General features: G+C 45.5%; 1 protein-coding gene across 1 annotated transcript; it reads left to right on the forward strand.

The window, feature by feature from the left end:
• The first annotated feature begins 391 nt into the window (after positions 1 to 391).
• ARMCX4 (armadillo repeat containing X-linked 4) lies at positions 392 to 7968 on the forward strand. Its single transcript, XM_028482873.1, has one exon. The coding sequence runs from the start codon at positions 392 to 394 to the stop codon at positions 7352 to 7354; it is 6963 nt and encodes a 2320-aa protein (XP_028338674.1). The 3' UTR covers positions 7355 to 7968.
• Positions 7969 to 19222: the final 11254 nt, after the last annotated feature.

Raw genomic sequence — 19222 nt, forward strand, 5'->3', positions numbered from 1 at the left:
TACCACCGTCCTTTCCACTGTTCATTTGGTATAAGGAAATGTGTACGGAAGTACCTTGGGGGAAATTGTTGGGCACTGGGGAAGATGGAGAGGAGATAAAATAAAAGGGATGGAGAGAGAATTTGCTAATCATCCTCTTCTTCCACCAAGCACATCATTTTTACACTTTCCTGTCCTTCTGTATCTATCTGTGTGATGCACAAATTAGAAGAGAAATTTTAGTGCATTTCCTTCCTCCACTTCTAGGTCCACCTCCAGTGGCAACTGTAGTGGCCTTTGAGTGGCTGAAGACCAACACTCTCACACGCCTATGCGCAGACCTACTACCCACTTTTCCCAGCCTGATTGAGCCCCTCTGTACCTTGTTCGTGTCTTCAGCAAGGGTGATTACATGGGTCGTGTTCAGGAAGTGGGCTGGGTGACCGCAGGACTGATGATCTGGGCTGGTGCTTGCTACTGCATTTACAGATTAACCAAGGGAAGAGCCCAGAGTGTGAGGAGACTTGCCAGAAATGGGTCCAGAGTCAAGATGGAGACTGTGGTTGGGATACAGAACCAGACCTTGGCGATGTGTGAAGCCATGGTTGGGACAGAGATTGAGACTAGACCCAAGCCCAAGACTGAAGCAGAAACTGGAGCAGGAGGTGGGGCTAGGGCTGAAGTAGAGACTAAGACCACTGCTACAGCCAGAATCAAAGCCAACTCTCAGGCCAAGGCAATGGCTGAGGCAGAGACAGAGACCCAATCTGAGGCCAAAACAGTGGCTGGAACAGTGGTCATAACAGAGGCAGTGATTCTGACTGAGGCCAAAGCCAGTGAAGTGGCCATGAAAGAAGCAGTGACCCAGACTGACTCTGAGTCTGGGAGACTAGTCAAGAAAGAGGCAGTGACCCAGACCAAGGCTAAAGCTTGGGCACTTGGTGCTAGGGCAGAGACCAAGAAAGAAGCAATGACCCAGACCAAAGCAGAAACTCGTATATTGGCTGAAAAAGAGACAGAAATGAACAGAGTGATGGTGACACAGAATGAGGCCTTGGCAGTAATCAGGGAAGTGGCCAAGATGGGTACCATAAACAAGATTGGAAGTGTGGCTGAGACCAAGTTGAGAGCCCTGGAAGAGACTGTGAGTATGGCCAAGACTCAGTCTGAGGCCAGGTCTGGTACCTCAGTTGATGCTAAGGGAAATCATAACACCAAGTCCAAGGCAGAAGCTGGAGCAGACATGAAGTCCTGTGCACTGTCTCAGGCTGTGGCGAAGATCCAGGTTGATGACATGCTTGGTACTGGGGTTGAGGCCAAGGGGAATTGCAAAACCGCGTCTCAGGCAGGATCTGTGGAAGATATGAGGGCTTCCACTCAGCCTCAGATTGTAGCCAAGACTGAGGCCATGCCTGGGGCAATGGTTGATGCTGGGGTTAATACCAATGCCATGTGTGAGGCAAGGGTGGGGGCAGGTACAAGTGCTTCTACACAGTCTCAGACTGTGACCAAGAAACAGGCTGAGACAATGTCTGGTGCCAGGGTTGATGATAGGGGAAATAACAATGTCACATCTAGGGCAATGACTGGAGCTGACACGAGGGCTGCCACTCAGCCTCAAGCTGTAGCCAGTGCTCAGGCTGAGGATACGCCTGATGCCAGGGGTAAGGGTAGAGGCAATTCCAATGCCGTATCTAAGGTGGGGGTTGGGACAGACACTGAGTCCTATACACAGCCTCAGCCTAAGGCCAATGTCCAGGCTGATGCCTTGCCTGATGACAGGATTAAGGCTCAGGGCAATGCCAACACCAAGTGTAAAGAAGAGGCTGGGACAGACACAAAGGCACTGTCTCAGACTTCCACTAAGAGCCAGGTTGAGGCTCTACCTAGTACCAGAGGTAAAGCTAGGGGCAAAGCCAAAGGCAAGTGTAAGGCAGGGGTCGGAGCAGACATGAAAACCTGTGCACAGCCTCAAGCTGGGGTCAAGGCCCAAGCTGATGTTTTCCCTGATTCCAGGATTGATGGCAGGGGTGATCCTGATACCATTTCTGGGGCAGGGGCTAAGGCAGAACTGAGGGCCTGTGGTCAGCCTCAGGATATGGCCAGTTCCCAGGGCGAGGCCTTGCCTGGTGCCAAGAAGAAGGTCCAGGACAATCCCAATGCTGTGTCTAAGTCAGGGGCTGGGCCACATGCAAAGAGCTCTGCACAGCCCCAGGCTATGGCCAATACCCAGGGGGAAGCCTTGCCTGGTGTCAAGAATAAAGTCCGGGGCAATCCTAATGCTGTGTCTAAGGCAGGTACTGGGCCAGATACAAAGGGCTCTGCCCAGCCTGCAACAGATACAGCAAGCTCAGCTCAGCCCCAGGCTGTGGCCAATTCTCAGGGTGAGGGCTTGTGTGGTACTAAGAATAAGGTCCGGGGTAATCCCAATGCTGTGTCTAAAGCAGGGACTGGACCAGATACAAAGAACTCTTCCCAGCCCCAAGCTGTGGCCAATTCCCAAGGTGAGACTTTGCCTGGTGTCAAGATTAAAGTCAGGGGCAATCCCAATGCTGTGTCTAAGGCGGGGGCTGGGCCAGATACAAAGGGCTCTGCCCAGCCTCAAACAGATACAACAGGCTCTGCTCAGCCCCAGGCTGTGGCCAATTCCTGGGGTGAAGCCTTGCCTGCTACTAAGAATAAGGTCCGGGGCAATCCCAATTCTGTGTCGAAAGCAGGGGCCGGACCGGATACAACGTGTTCTGCCCAGCCTCAAACAGATACAACAAACACTGTCCAGTTCCGAGCAGTGGCCAGTTCTCAGGGTGAGGTCTTGCCTGGTGTCAAGAATAAGGTCAGGGGTAATCCCAACGATGTGTCTAAGGCAGAGGCTGGAGCAGATACAGTGGGCTCTGTTCAGCCCCAAGCTGAGTCTAATTCCCAAGGTGAAGCCTTACCTGGTGCCAGAAATAAGGTCCGGGGCAATTCCAATGCTGTGTCTAAGGTAGGGTCTGGGCCAGATACAAAGGGCTCTGCTCAGCCCCAGGCTGCGGCCAATTCCCAGGATGAGACCTTATATGGTACTAAGAATAAGGTCCGGGGCAATCCCAATGCTGTGTCTAAGGTAGGGTCTAAGACAGATACAAAAGGCTCTGCTCAGCCCCAGGCTGCAGCCAGTTCCCTGGGTGAGGCCTTGTGTGGTACTAAGAATAAGGTCCGGGGCAAACCCAGTGCTGTGCCTAAGGCAGGGGCTGGGCCAGTTACAGCAGACTCTGCCCAGCCTCAGACAGATACAGCAGGTTCTACTCAGCCCCAGGCTGTGGCCAGTTTCCAGGGCGACACCTTGCTTGGTGCCAGGAGTAAGGTCAAGGGCAATCCCAATGCTGTGTCTAAAGCAGGGACTGGACCAGGTACAACAGGCTCTGCCCCACCCCAGGCTGTGGCCAATTCCCAGGGTGAGGCCTTGCTTGGTGCCAGGAGTAAGGTTAGGGGCAATCATGTTGCTGAGTCTAAGGTAGAGGCTGGAGCATGTACGATGGGCTCTGGCCAGCGTCAGTCTGTAGCCCATTCCCAGAGTAAGACCTCATCTGGGGCAAAGGACAAGGCTGTGCATAAGTCTGAGGCAGAAGCCACAGGAGATGTCTCTGTAAAGCCGAAGGCTAAGGCCACACCCACTTCTGAGAGTGAGGGTTGGGCAGGCATTCAGGCCTGCAAAAAGTCTCAGCCTAAGGTCCATGAGTACTACTGGAATGGGATTGGTGTTGAGGACTGGATTGCTTCTGAGCGATGGATCAAATTTAGGTTTCAGGCTAGGGATGGATACTGGGAGAATAGCATGTCCTGGGCTGATGATGAGAATGAAGCCAATGCTGAATCCTGGAGTGCGGCTAGGGGTGAGAATGAGGTTGGTATTCAATCCTGGGCTGGAGCTGGGGACCAGGCCAGTGGAGGGCTCTGGGATGGGAGTCATGCCAGTGAACAGTCCTGGGCTGCAGGCCAGGCCAGTGGGGGTTACTGGGTAGAGTCTGGGGACAAGGCTGTTGGAGGGTCCTGGACTGTGGCTGAGAACCAGGCCAGTGGGGCTTCTTGGGCTGGCACTGGGAACCAGGCTGTTGTGGTGCCCTGGACTGGAGCTCAGGCCAGTGAGAGTTCCTGGGCGGGGAGCCAGGCCAGTGGGGTATCCTGGACTGGGGGAGAGGCCATTGGAGTGTCCTGGACTGTGGTTGAGAACCAGGCCAATGGAGCATCCTGGGCTGGGGCTGAGGCACAGGCCAGTGGAAGGTCCCAGGATGGGGCTGGGATTCAGGCTAATGGAGGGTCCTGGGCTCAGGCTGCAGCTGGGAATGTGGTTAACATTGGGTACTGGGCTGTGGCTGTGGACCAGGCTACTGGAGGGTCCTGGATTCTGACTAGTGATCTGTCTGGCGGTGCATCCTGGGTTGGGACTAGTGATTTGTCTGGTGGTGGATCCAAGCCTAGACTTGAGGATCAGACCAATGAAAATGTGTCCTGGGCTGGAGCTGGGCTGGGGCCTGAAAACCAGTCCAGTGGAAGGGCCTGGGCTGACACTGTGGACCAAGCCAGTGGAGGGTCTGGGCTAGGGCTTGTGGATCAGTCCAGTGGTGGGTCATGGGTTACAGCTGGAGAACAGCCCAATAGAGGGTCTAGGCCAGGGCTTGCAGACCAGTCCAGTGTTGGGTCCTGGGCTGGCACTGGGAACCAGGCCAGTGAAGGATTCTTGGTGGGGGCTGTGGATCAGGCCAGTGGGGGTTCTTGGACTGGGACTGGTGATCAGCCTGGTGGTGGGTCCAAGCCTGGATTTAAGGATCAGGTCAGTGAAGAGGGGTCTTTGGCTGGGGCTGGTAGCCAGGCTGGTGGAGGGACTGGGTCAGGGCCTGAGGACCAGTCCAGTGGAGGGTCTTGGGCTGACTCTGGGGACCAAGCCAGTGGAGGTTTCTTGGTTGGGGCTGTGGACCAGGCCAATGAAGGGTCCTGGGTTGGACCGGGGCATCAGGCTGGTGCTGAGGCAAAGCCTAGATATGAGGATCAGGCCAAATCTGGAAGAGTGTCTTGGGCTGACAGTGGGGGCCAGGCTAGTGGAGGGTCTACACTGGGGCCCAGGGACCAGTCCGTTGGAGATTCCTGGGCTGGCATTGGGGACCAGGCCAGTGGAGGATCCAGGCCAGTGCTCAAGGATCAGTCCACTGGATGGTTCTATGCTTGCAGTGGGAGTCAGGCCAATACAGGAGGGTCCTGGGGTGGGTCTAGTGGCCAGGTCATTGGAGGGCCTGGGCTCGGGCCAATGAACCAGTCCAGTGGTGGGTCCTGGGCTGATACTGGGAGTCAGGTCAGTGGAGGGTCTTGGGCTGGGGCTGGGGATCAGGCTGGTAGCTGTTCCAAACCTGGATTTGAGGATCAGTCCAGTGGAGGAGCGTTCTGGTCTGGTGCTCAGGACCAGGCCATTGGAGGGTCTAATCCAGGGCTTGCAGACCAGCCCAGTGGTGGGTCCTGGGTTGGCACTGGGAGTCAGGCCAGTGGAAGGTCCTGGATTGTGGCTGGGGATCAAGCTGGTAGCTGTTCCAAACCTGGGTTTGAGGATCAGGCCAGTGGAGGAGGCTCCTGGGCTGGCACTGGGGATCAGGCTTGTGGAAAATCCTGGGCTGGGTCTAAGCCTGGGAATGAGGCCAGTAGAGGGTCTAGCCTGGGGCCTGAAGAGCAGGCAAGTGGAGGGTCCTGGGCTAGGCCTGGAGACCAGACCAGTAGAAGGTCTCAGGTGAGTGCTGGGACAGAGGCCAATGAAGGATCCTGGTTTGGGGCTGGGAGTGAGGCTAGTACAGGGTCTTGGTTCTGGAGAGGGGAAGAAGCTGGTATTGTGTCTAGTCCTGGAGATAAAAATGAGGCCAGTATTGAATCCAGCTCAGTGGTTAGGGAAGAGGCTATCATTAGTTCTAGATTTGGGGCTGAGAACAAAAACAGTATTGGGTCCTGGATCAGATCTGATGAGGCTGCCTGTATGGATTCTTGTGTGGGGGCTGAGGCTGGGGCTGGGGTTGGGGCTGAGGTCAGGCAGGAGTCTTGGCTCTGGGATGGAGATGCAGCCACTACAGGGTCTAGGCTTGGGGCTGGGGAAGAGGCTGGCATGGGGTCCTGGACTTTGGCTGGGGATGTAGATGAGGATGAGTTAAGTAGAGCATCCAGCCCTGATATTGAGGAGATAAGTTTAAGGTCCTTGTTTTGGGCTGAGAGTGAGAACAGTAATGCATTCAGATCTAAGCATGAGAAAGATGTCAATTTTGAGCGTAGGGCTGGAGATAAGGCCAGCACCAAGGATAAGCTTGAAGCTGCTGGTGGAGTCGATGTAAAGTCTTGTTTCTGGGATGGTAATGAAAACAGAAGTGAGGACAAATCTGCACCTAAGACTAAAGCCAAAAAGTCAGCTGAGTCAAGAGTCACATATCCATCCATGGTCCCTGGGGCAGGAATGGGGTCATGGGCGGGAGCCATGATCTGGACAGAAATGAAATTTCCATACCAAAATGAATCCTGCTTCCCACCTGAAGATGAGCTCAGAAAGCAGATCAGGTCTGGGGAGAAAACTCAGCCTTGGGCCTGCCGCTGTAGACGTGAAACTAATATGGATCCACGAGAGCTTGAAAAACTCATTTGCATGATTGAGATGACTGAAGATCCTTCTATTCATGAAATAGCCAATAATGCTCTGTATAACAGCCGTGATTACCCATTCTCCCATGAAGTCATTCGTAATGCAGGTAGAATCTCAATTATTGAAGGCTTGCTCAATAATCCCTACCCCAGTGTTAGGCAGAAGGCTTTAAATGCACTGAATAACATCTCGGTGGCTGCTGAAAATCACAGGAAGGTTAAAACATACTTAAACCAAGTATGTGAAGACACCATCACCTATCCCTTGAATTCAAATGTGCAGCTGGCTGGATTGAGATTGATAAAGCACCTGACTATTATTAGTGAATATCAGCATATGGTTACAAATTACATTTCAGAATTTCTTCGTTTGTTAACTGTGGGAAGTGGAGAAACTAAAGACCATATTTTGGGAATGCTTTTAAATTTCTCTAAAAATCCATCTATGACAAAAGACTTGCTCATTGCCAATGCACCAGCATCACTGATTAATATCTTTAGCAAGAAAGAGACAAAGGAAAATATTCTTAATGCTCTTTCACTATTTGAAAATATAAATTACCATTTTAAAAGAAGAGCAAAAGTATTTACCCAGGACAAGTTCAGTAAAAATTCCCTTTATTTCATATTCCAACGACCTAAAGCATGTGCCAAGAAACTTCGAGTCTTAGCAGCAGAATACAATGACCCTGAGGTGAAAGAAAGAGTTGAGCTATTATTAAGTAAACTCTGATTAGTTGTAATTTTCCAGACAAATTTGAGTAATATTGTGGTTTTGCAGCCTGGAAGTAATGCACATTGTAAATTGCATTATAATTTCTAAATTGATGTTGCTTATGATGGTCGTTAGCTGGACCATTTTATAAACACCAAATGAATTCAATCTTGTACTGAAAATACATGTGTTGATTTTTACCTTGTCTGGATTGAGATATTTTTGGTATGCTTCATGAGCAGAAACTGAACTGATTCTTCATAAGTAAGGTAATCTTTGGTCCTTTGTGTGGACTTATGTTTATACATTTGAGACTTTATTTTTATGTCATCAATAAAGTTGTGTGCTTTAAGCAGAAAAAAGACACATCTTTGTCCTTGAATCTGTGATCTATTTGGAAAGGCAAGATGTATGGAAACAAAAAGATACTAACAAAACCGAGAGCCTCTGATCATAGCCAGCTGTTTCCTATTAGTGCTTAAAGGCAGAAGAAACTTCTGCATGCAACAGTGTTCAGCGAAAGCTTTGCAGAGGAGGGGGCACTTAAGTAAGCTGGGCATGAAAGACAGGATAAAAACAGGGTAGAAGGGCATTGGAGGAGGGAGGAGTGACAGGAAGAAAGGCATGGAGGTGGGAATTTTGCTCCACAGAGGAGGCTGGCCTGCCTGGAGTCCAAAGTGTGGGGAGGGGAGTGATGGAAAATACAGTCCAGCAGTTGGGTGAGTCCCATTCATGGAGGATCCCTGATTTCTAAACTGAGGTGTCTGTATATTCTACCCACCTCTGGGAGACACGAAAGCCTTTTGTGACCAGAGGAGTGACAAGATGAAAGGAACATTATGTGACTGACTTGTGTGCAGAATGGGTCAGAGTTGGGGTGGGGACAGGAGTGGCCACTGGAGATTGGAACACCACTTAGGAAGTTACCACCATAGTTCAGGCATAGTTGCTAAAGGTGTGAAATTTCACTGGTGGCAATGGGAGTGGCAAGGGGAGGAAGGAAGTGAGAGATGCTTTGAATGAAGAAGTGCTGGAACCTATCCTGGGGACATACAGGGAGGGACAATTTTACTGTAGGGTCTTGAGGGCATTTGATAGGAAAACATCCTCTTTCTTGTCCAACTCTGGTGTCTATGGGAGTGAATATGTTAGTGATTATTTTGGAATTATGAAAAAATATAATAGAAGAAAGAATAATTTTTAGAGCTTCTATCAGATTTCTTTTACAAGATTGGTTGGGGCAGAGTCTTTATGGAACCATTGAGAGGGCTGTTGGCATCCATACTGGAGAAGATCCACCTGTCTTCCAACCTAGATATGGTGAGGGTGTGGGTGGAGGGACACCTTCAAACTGTACTGGTGGGAGCATACTTGGTACAAGATCCATTTGGATACATGTTTTAGAAGCTTTCAAGATGTGCACGCTCTTTGACCCAGAAATTCCTCTTGTAGAAATTTATCATTAGGAGATAATCAAATAATCAGCTTGTACAAGGCTGTGCATCTGTACCTTTTTGAAGAGTGAAAAATTGTGAATGACCCAAGTGTCTTGAAATAGGCACTTGGCTAAGAAATTAAGGTATGCCTACACATTGAGACATTATGCAGCTCTTGAAAATGTTGATGGGCAACTACACTTAGTTACATGGGAAAAATTCAGCATATAATCTTAAATGGGGAAAATAGGCTGCAAAAGCACATGCTATACTTTTTATGAAGAAAGAACATATATTTAAATTATCTCTATGTATAAACTTTGGTGTGTATACTCTTGAGAATGTGGATAGTTCCCTGAGAGTGTAAGATTAATGGGTGATTTTACCTGTTTTTTACTCATCTGTATTTTCTGATATTTATATAATAAACCAGGACTTTTTGCATAATTTACTAAAAGGAAACGGATGAATTCAGGCTAAGCAGGCCTGTTAATAGCATTTCAGGGCACTAGAACAAAAGTATAAATGGAGGTTCACATATTTATGTCTGAATATTTGGAAGGTATAAATAAAATTTTAAAATAAATATTACTTAAAGTCATAAATATAAGTATAAATGTTTGAAATTTTAAATTTCATTAATCGTTTTGAAAGTAAAGCTGTTCTCAATTCTAGCATTTGATGGTCACCAACTTTCCAGTGGAAAAAATGATGTCATACTTGTGGTGAATTCTGCAATCTGCTGCCCTAATCCTCCTTCAGGAATAAAGAGTTTATTATTTCAGTTGCTAGGAGTGCTGCCAGCAGACAGCCCTCAGCTGTTAGCCCTCTTCGGGAATTGCCTCAGCTAGAAAGCCACCTCCCCCCAAGGTCATACCTCCTTTCTGGGGTACTTCACATTCAATGACTGATCTACATGGCCTTCTTGCCCCAAATGGGACAGCTTAACTTCTCCCTCTGTCCAATCCTGCTTCCTTCTTTTCCTTTCCACAGGTTTTAATCCTAAGAGCATTCCCTAATAAAAGCCCTTCATGCTGAACCCTGTCTCTGAGTCTGCCCTCCAGGAAGCCAACTTACAACAGTTGGTACAAGAAGAGGTTCAGAAAAGCATACACTGTGATGAAATTTAGGAGATGGATCATCTGCTGCCCAGCTGGCAATGAGGACCCCATCATTTGTGGTAGGTGGAGTAGATAGACACGTGGAACAGGTAGCAGAGGAGTTAGAGCTTTCACTGGAGGTGAACTAGAATGGCATTCATGGAAGGGAATGCATTAACTGGTGCCATGTGGTAGACATTTGAGAAATATGTGAGGTATATTAAGTATAAGAAAGTCCAGAAAATTGGGTGGCTATTGCTCAGCTTGATGGACCTCTAGGAAAAGATAATGAAAAGCTGAATTATATTAGTCAACAATTTAAGCTATGTGTGAAAGCCAGAGGGTTTCATTCACAGCATATAAAGAGGCCCTCATCTTTTTCAGGTAGAGAGTAGAGAAATGTGAGGACCAGGCCCAGGACTTATTGAAACAAGCTTCAAAGAAAGTTAATATCTAAACCAAGACAAGTCTGCTATGCCAAGACCAGGGCCCTGGTTAGGAAGGAATGTGACCCTGACACATGGAATAGGGACATCTGGTTTGATGTCCCTAACAGTCTTATATCCTCAGATTTCCCTGAGCTCCTTGAGCGTTCAGAAGTGTCCCACTCCTTCCTATTAAGGGTTAGTGCTTCACCTTGCTTGAACATGCAGAGCCCTTTCCCTTGTAAGATAATGTGTGTTTCCCACAGAATCTGCCCCCACCTCCCATCCTGGCCACTGGGCCTATGTCTAGGGTTAAGTTACATAACTTCATTGGTGTTGTGCTGGGCCTAATAAGGAAGGAAAGGGAATATCTCACGAAGGAGCTGCAGGACCTAGCCAGCATGTTCTAGCAGATGCTGAGGGAGTAAGCATGGGACTGAATTCTGAGGGCCTTGATCAGGGGAGCTAGAATAGAAAATTGAATAAGGGAGAATTAATTGATTAGAGAGTCCTCTACCAAGATACAGGATTTGACATCCTGGAAAAGATCCCAGGAGGTCAATGTGAACTCACTATTAGAATGGCTCCTCAAATAATGGAGAAAAACCAATGGCCCACATTGAGGTATAAAGGCCAGAGTGTCCATTGCAGATGGTGGGAGAAGGGATTAAAGGCTCAGGGAAGTGGGAATAGAATAAATATATTATAAAGCCAGAAAGCCCTCCAGAGGACTATGTTCTGGAGGACGACCCAAAGGGCACACCATTTGCTAAAGCTATAAGGAATGCACTGGTTAAAGGGTTACCAGCATCACTGAGAAGTTCAGTGGTGGCTTGCCTCTGCAGACCAGGGCTCAGAGTAGGGGAGGGTATTATAGGATGAAGATCACTGATAGAAATGGTGATGCCACTGAAACAGTAGAGACAGGATAACTGTACTCAATTGTCAGAAGTCAGGTAGATGCAAATACCATAATGCACCAGAGGGTCAGAGTAATAGGTCGGGAAGGCCTGATCTGCAGAGAGCTTTGGAGAGGGTTAATAGAACACAGTGCTCCTCCTGGTAGATAGATGGTTAAGAGGTAGTTAATAGAATGTGGGTGGTCAATATGACACATTGCCCTAGGGGAAATAGGCATCCAACAATTTGTATTCAATCTGTGCAATCAAAAAAAAATCAAAGATACTCAGAAGTCTGAGGGAAGGTGCCTCAATAAGAAGTCACACTCTCCTGCTCAGCTTTGGCCTTAAGTCAGTTTTTGATCCAGAGAGCACTGTTTAAAGGAGTGGGGTACCCAGGACTGATTCCTCCAGTCCTTCCATTTACGAAGGTAACTGTGTGCTGGGGAAAGAGGAATACCCAAACATTTTGAGGGCTGATGGGCCCTGGTTGTGAGTTGCTATTGATACGCAGAGACCTAATGTATCATCTTGCCTCACCCCTGTTAGAATAGGGGCAGATGGAAGCCAGAAGTTATATAGGCTCCTAGTCTATGTTGGGTTTATTGTGGCTCCACTGGGTCCACAGACTCACTCAATGGTTATTTTTCTGGTTTTTGAATATATAATTGGAATAGACATTATGATAGTTGGTACAAGCCCCATATTGGTTCCTTGGCATGTGGAGTCAGAGATATTTGTAGATGAGGCCAAGTGGAAGCTTTGAAATTGCTGTCTTCTTCCTTGGCAAATATAGTAAATGAAAACATATAGATAGCATCTTGGAGAGGATGGCTGAAGTTAGTGCCACCTAAAGACCTAAAGAATGCTGGGATGTGGTCCCCATCATATCTCTACTTAATGCATCAGTTTGGACCCCTGAAAAATGTGGACAGAGTCTGGTAGATGACAGTAGACTACTATAAACTCAACAAGTAGTGGCACAAGGGCAGTTGCCACGTCAGATACGATATCTTTGCTAGAACAGGATGACATGGCCTTAGGTACCTAGTACAGTAATCAGCTACTGATTTGGAAAATATTTTTTTCTTATCCCTATCAGAATGGAGCATCATAAAAGTTCACATTCACATAGAATGACAACAGTATACATTTATAGTTTTTCCTCAAGACTCTACTAACTCTCCTGTCCTCTGTCATGGTATAGTCTGAAGAGATCTGGATCATCTGAATATGACACTAGTCCACTGTGTTGATGACATCATGCTAGTTGGACCAAATGGCTAAGAAGTGGGTAGCACGTTGGAGGCCTTGGTAAGACATGTGTACTCCTGAGGATGGCAGATAAACCCTACAAAGATACAGGTGCTGGCTACATTAAGTACAGTTTTTAGGGGTTGAATGGTCTGGGGCATGCCAGGATATTCCCTCTAAAAGTACAGTACAAATTATTGCATTTTCCACCTTCCTCATGAAGAAGGCAGCTCAATGTCTTGTAGGCTTTATTGGGTTCTGGAAGCAGCACATTTCACATCTGGAATTACTGTTTTGACCCACATATTGGGTAACATGAAAAGCTGCCAACTTTGAGTGGGGCCTAGAACAAAAGAAGGCCTTATACCAGGTCCAGGCCGTGGTTTCAAGCAGTCCTGCCACTTGGACCATGAAATCAATAGACTCTAAGGTATTAGAGATATCTGTGTTGGTGGAAGATGCCATGTGGAGTTTTTGGTAAGCCCCAATGGGAAGGTCACAACTTAGACCAGAACTTAGATTCTGGAACAAAGTCATGCCACATGAAGTGGAGAATTACATCTTTTAGAAACAGCTCCTGATATGCTACTGTGTCCTGGTAGAGATGGAATACATGGTCATAGGACATCAAATGACCATACAAGTGACCATACAACCAAAACTGCCCATTATGAACTGAGTTCTGTCAGATCCTCCAAGGTGTAAGGGTGGGCAGGCCCAGCAACAAGATGGAAGTTTTACACACGGGATCAAGCACAAGAAGGACCGGAGGGTATAAGCACCTGCACAATCAGCTAGAGCAGATCCTCCATGATATCCACTACTATTGTGCTAGCACCTTTCACACTCCTTACACCTGTGGCCTCATGGGGGGATCTTTTTTGACAAGCTGACTGAGAAGGAAAAACCCCAGCTTTATTTATAGATTGATGGGCTTGGTATGTGGGTATCATCAAGAACAGCAACTCCAGCCTGAGAAACCCATGATGATCAGGAATGAGGGTCTGGATCATACCACCAGGCAAACCACCAAGACCCTAAGAGTGATTGGGATCTGTAATTGATAGTGGAAGTGAGGGATGGTCATTTTCAGCTTTGAGACCAGCTGCAGTGTTGGGGGCTATAGTTTAAGTTTCCCTTAGGAAGAGAGGCCTATCAGACCCCTGGAAGAGCTTATCCTGGAACTTATATAAAGCGGATCTGGGAGGCACAAGGGGTGGACTGTGGTGGATACTGCAATGCCCTGCCCAGAGTTCCCTTTAGCAATAAAGACCTTATTACTTCAGTTGTTAACAATGTTGCCATCAGAGAGCCCTTGGCTGCCAGCCCCATTCAGGCATCTCATCAGCTGAGAATTGTCTTGTTCAAGATCACACCCTATTCTCAGAGTGTCCCATATCCAATGGCTCACTGATGCTGTGTATAAAGGCCTGGTCCTCTTGCCCCTACTTGAGATAGCTTTGAAGTTTCATCCTAACTTCAGAATTCCCTACAGTGTATGCTGAGGCATTCTACTGATAGTGCACTGACATTTGATTTTTTCCTCTTTTCATTCCTGCTTATTTTCTCCCTTTTCTTCCATAAATGTTTATCCCAGGAGCTCTCCCCAATAAACCTCCTATACTAATCTTTGTCTCATAATCTGTTTCCTGGGGATCCAATCTGTGACCACGATTCATGCGTGTTTCTCTCTCTCCATACATCCCCAAATCAAGAGTCATATCTGTTGTTTAATATTGTGAAATATTCTTTAGCCTCTATATGCAACTGTTGCAAATATTGCATTAATTTTTTATTACTTTGGAACCACAAACCAGAAAATAAATACAAACAAGAAAATGGACACTACTGGGAAATTAAAGTTTGTTAAGCAAAAATCTATGGCATTCATGTATCTGAGAAGAAGGCTCTGACAAGGTGGCTTGTTTTTTTCTCTTCCCTAAGTGGTTCACTGCTAGAATCTTCCCTGTAGTCTGAAATAATGTCTATTTCTTATGTCAGCAGTGGCACAATCCACAAATCTTCATGGCATTTGGACACAGTTGCCTTTTGTTTAAAGGAGACAGGGAAACAGATGTGGAGAAGCATTTTCCTGGAGCCTGAACGGTGTTAATCAAAGTACAGATGTTTAGGCCTATAAGTTGCACTCCACCAACAATGAGCACCAGATCCCATGTAACACAGGCACCCATGTGTTCTTTAATAAGTGTGTGTGTGTGTGTGTGTGTGTGTGTGTATGTGTAATATGCAGGACCCTTCAAAGCATGGGGTTTAGGGTGGCCCTCGTCCCCAGTTCTAGGGGGCAGCAATGAGGCTAAGATAGCAGTGGATAACATTCTTAGATATTTTGGAAAGTTAAGTGGTCGTATAGCCAGTTCTGGGTCTGACTGTGGCCCCGGGTCCCCAGATTCTTACTCTAGTGTTGTTGTTATAGCATACTCAGGGATCAGGGGTTGGTTTAAGGTTTGGGGTACAGTGGCCTTGCTGGGTCATGCACATATGAAGTATAATTTAACATCACTTTTTGAAGATGAAAATTCAGTCCTTCTTCTAGGGGAAAAAGGCATATTTCTGGGAAACACATGAACTAATTGGCCCTGAAGACAGTGTGGTGTAGGAGAAAGAGTACAATCTGGAGTACGGAATGAAGGAGGAAGGGTATTAACATTTCTTTTCTCTTTCTATTTTTCAAACACGAAGCAGTAGAATTGGGAGAGGAAGGGAATGCATCTGGTTTGAATTCTTTGAATTTGAGGTCCTTTTGGGACTTTCAAGTAGAGGTGCTCAGTGTTCACTTGAAAAGTATGTATATAGAGCACAGAAGAAAGGTCTGACTAAAGATATGTATTGTAGATGATAACTGAAGCCAAGGAGTGAGTCAGGTAGCCCCAGCAAGGGGTACAGACTGAAAAACTGAGAGCAGAATGCTGAGGAAGCTCTATATGTGTGAGACTTTGGCAAGCAGGAATGCAGAACTGAAACCAAGCATACAGCCTCCCATCTATATTACAGTGCATACCTCTATACATTCTTTTTTTCCGTTTTAAGAAAATTGTGGTAAAATACAGAAAACGTTTACCATCTTCACCATTTTTAAGTGTACAGTTCATTGACATTTAGTACATTCACATTGTTGCATAACCATCACCACCATCCATCTCTAAAACTCTTTCCATCTTCCCAAACTGAAATTCTATACCCGTTAAACAATAACTCCCCATTAAGGTGGATGGACCTAGAGTCTGTGAATGAAGTAAGTCAGAAAGAGAAGAACAAATATCGTATGCTAACACATATGTATGGAATCTAAAAAAAAAAACCAAATGGTTCTGAAGAACCTAGGGGCAGGACAGGAATAAAGACGCAGACGTAGAGAATGGACTTGAGGACACGGGGAGGGGAAAGGGTAAGTTGGGATGGAGTGAGAGAGTAGCACTGACATATATACACTACCAAAGTAAAATAGAGAGCTAGCGGGAAGCAGCTGCATCACAAGGGGAGATCATCTCGGTGCTTTGTGACCACCTAGAGGGGTGGGATAGGGAGGGTGGGAGGGAGACACAAGAGGGAGGGGATATGGGGATATATGTATACATATAGCTGATTCACTTTGTTATACAGCAGAAACTAACACAACATTGTAAAGCATTTATACTCCAATAAAGATGTTAAAAAAAATAACTCCCCATTATCCCATCCCCCTGGCAACCACCATTCTACTATCTGTCTATGAATTTGACTACTTGAGGTACCTCATTTAAGTGGAGTCGTTCATTATTTGTCCTTTTATGACTGGCTTCTTTCTTTCTTTCTTCTTTTTTTTTTTGGCCATGCCATGCAGCATGTGGCATCTTAGTTCCCTAACCAGGGATCAAACCCATGCCCCTTGCAGTGGGAGCGTAGAGTCTTAACCACTGGCCTGCCAGGAATGTCCCTATGACTGGCTTATTTCATTGAGGATAATGTCCCTGTATTAGTCTGCTTGGGCTGCTGAAACAAAATACCACAGACTGGGTGGTTTGAAAAACAGAAATTTATTTTCTCACAGTTCTGGAGCCTGGGAAGTCCAAGATTAGGTGCTGGTAAACTTAGTTTCCATGAGAGCTTTCCTCTTGGCTTGTAGACAGCCGCCTTCTCACTATGACCTCACATGGCCTTTTCTTGGTGCATGTGTGTGGAGAGAGAGCGAGTGAGCTTTCTGATATCTCTTCTTATAAGGACACTAATCCTATAGGATCAGGGATCCACCCTTATGGACTCATTTAACCTTAATTACTTCCTTAGAGGACCTATCTCCAAATACAACCATACTGAGGGTAAGGCCTTCAACGTATGAATTTGGGGGGGACACACATTCAGCCCATAACAGTCCTTACGTTTTCTGTACACGTTTGGAGTCCTGGTTTTTTAAAATGTAATTTTTATAGTTATAGAGTACCATAAGGCTTATAACAGCAACAACAAAAATCTACCAGAACTTTGCTTCATCCTTCCCCATCCCACATTTCTCCTCCTCAGAGAGAATCACTTTCAAATCTTTTAACTATTTCTTCTGGTATCACTCCATATTTCTAAATAATCTGTTTATACTTTTATTTCTTGACTTTTAATTTTTACACATCAGCTATGATTTTCTGCAATGAAAAGATTCAGTTATCTTCTTTTTAAATCCCTTGCAGCTCTGACAATCTTATTCCTTTTTAAAAAATTAATTAATCAATTTATGGCTGAATTGGGTCTTCGTTGCTGCACGTGGGCTTTCTGTAGTTGTGGTGCTCAGGCTCTAGGCACACGGGTTTCAGTAGTTGCAGCACGTGGGTTCAATAGTTGTGGCACATGGGCTTAGTTGCTCCACGGCATGTGGGATCTTTCCGGACCAGGGCTTGAACCTGTGTCCCCTGTATTGGCAGGTGGATTCTTAACCACTGCACCACCAGGGAAGCCTAAGATTCAGTTATCTTAAACCTCCCATCCCATATACACATTTCTCCCACAATTTCCCAATATATTGTTGTTACATCACTATATTTTATTAAATCAATATTCTATGTTTATTTTATGGCTACATAAATATTATTCACAGCTGAGTCATGAGAAAGAGTAGTTAAGAACATAAACTCTGCCAGTGGATAGCTTGGCTTCAAATCTAGGTTTTGTCACTTAATAGCTATGTGAACTTGGGCAAATCTCTTCTCTTCTTTCTACCTCACTTTCCCCATATTTAGAATGGGAATAAAAATACCTATTTTATTGAATTGCTGTGATGATTAAAAGATTAACGCTCAGAGTAGTACTTGGCACATAGTAATTGGTATATATCATATATTATTGTTATGCCCTGTATAAATTTTTATTTTCCCTTCAATTATATCTGGTTTTGCTTCATGTAGTTTGGAGTTTTATCATTAGGTGCATGTATGTTTACAATTGTTAAATCTTCTTGATGGATTGACCCTCTCATCAATATAAATGGCCCTTCTTTGTTTCTAATAACAATGCTTGTCTTGAGGCCTAATTTTTCTGATATTAGTATAACCATTCCAGGTCCCTTTTGTTTACTGTTTGTATGGTACAACATTTCTAACTTTTTATTTACAACCTATTTGTATCTGTGATTCTGAATATCTTTTGTAGACAGTATATTTTTGTAGATCATATTTTTAAATTGATTCTGCCAATCTCTGCCTTTAAATTGTTTTATCTATTTATATTTAATGCAATCACTGATAAAGTAGAATTATTATCTGCCATTTTGCTATTTGTTTTCTATATGTCTTATGTCTTTTTTGTTCCTCTATCCCTCCACTATTACCTTCTTTTATGTTAAATAGGTATTTACTAGTGTACCATTTTCATTCCCTTGTCATTTCTTTTACTGTATTTTAAAATGTATTTTCTTAGTGGTTACCCTGGGGATTGTAATTAATAGCTTGACTTATAAAAATCAAGTTCAGGTCAATACCAACTTAATTTCAAATCTTTGCTCCTAATATCTCCAATCCCTCCCCATTCCTTTGCATTGTTATTATACAACTCACATATTTATACATTATATGTATATCAACATATTTATTCATATTGCTTTATGAAGTAGTCTTTTAAATCAGATAGAAGAAAAAATAGTTACAACAAAATACATTTATACTGTCTTTCATGTTTACCTGTGTAGCTGTTGTATGTATTTTATTTATTTATTTATTTATCTATTTATTTTTTGCGGTACACGGGCCTCTCACTGTTGTGGCCTCTCCCATTGTGAAGCACAGGCTCCGGACGCGCAGGCTCAGCGGCCATGGCTCAAGGGCTTAGCCGCTCCGCGGCATGTGGGAGCTTCCCGGACCGGGCACGAACCTGCGTCCCCTGCATTAGCTGGAGGACTCTCAACCACTGCGCCACCCGGGAAGCCCCCTGTATTTTATTTTTTTGTTGAGAACTGGACATTTTAGGTAACATATTATTAGCAACTCTGGATACTGATCCTCCTCCCAATGGTTGTTGTTGTTTGCTGTCACTTGTTTATTGTTTATTGAGTTGGTGGGACTAATTCTGTGGAGTTTATTTCCTCCCATAGTGTACATCTGTGTTTTCCCAGCTCAGCTCTTTCCCCCTTATTTTTATCTTTTAGCTTGTCTACCTAGGTTTTGCCCCCTGGGTTAGCATAAGTCACTTATTGGTCAAAGGTTGTGCTTAAGCCCAATTATATATTTACCCTTTGCCATTGGATATGTGTGTAGCTTGGAGGCTGCTCTCACATTTCAGTGAGTTTACATAT

Source organism: Physeter macrocephalus, chromosome 21, assembly GCF_002837175.3.
Source record: "Physeter macrocephalus isolate SW-GA chromosome 21, ASM283717v5, whole genome shotgun sequence".
Lineage (NCBI taxonomy): Eukaryota > Metazoa > Chordata > Mammalia > Artiodactyla > Physeteridae > Physeter > Physeter macrocephalus.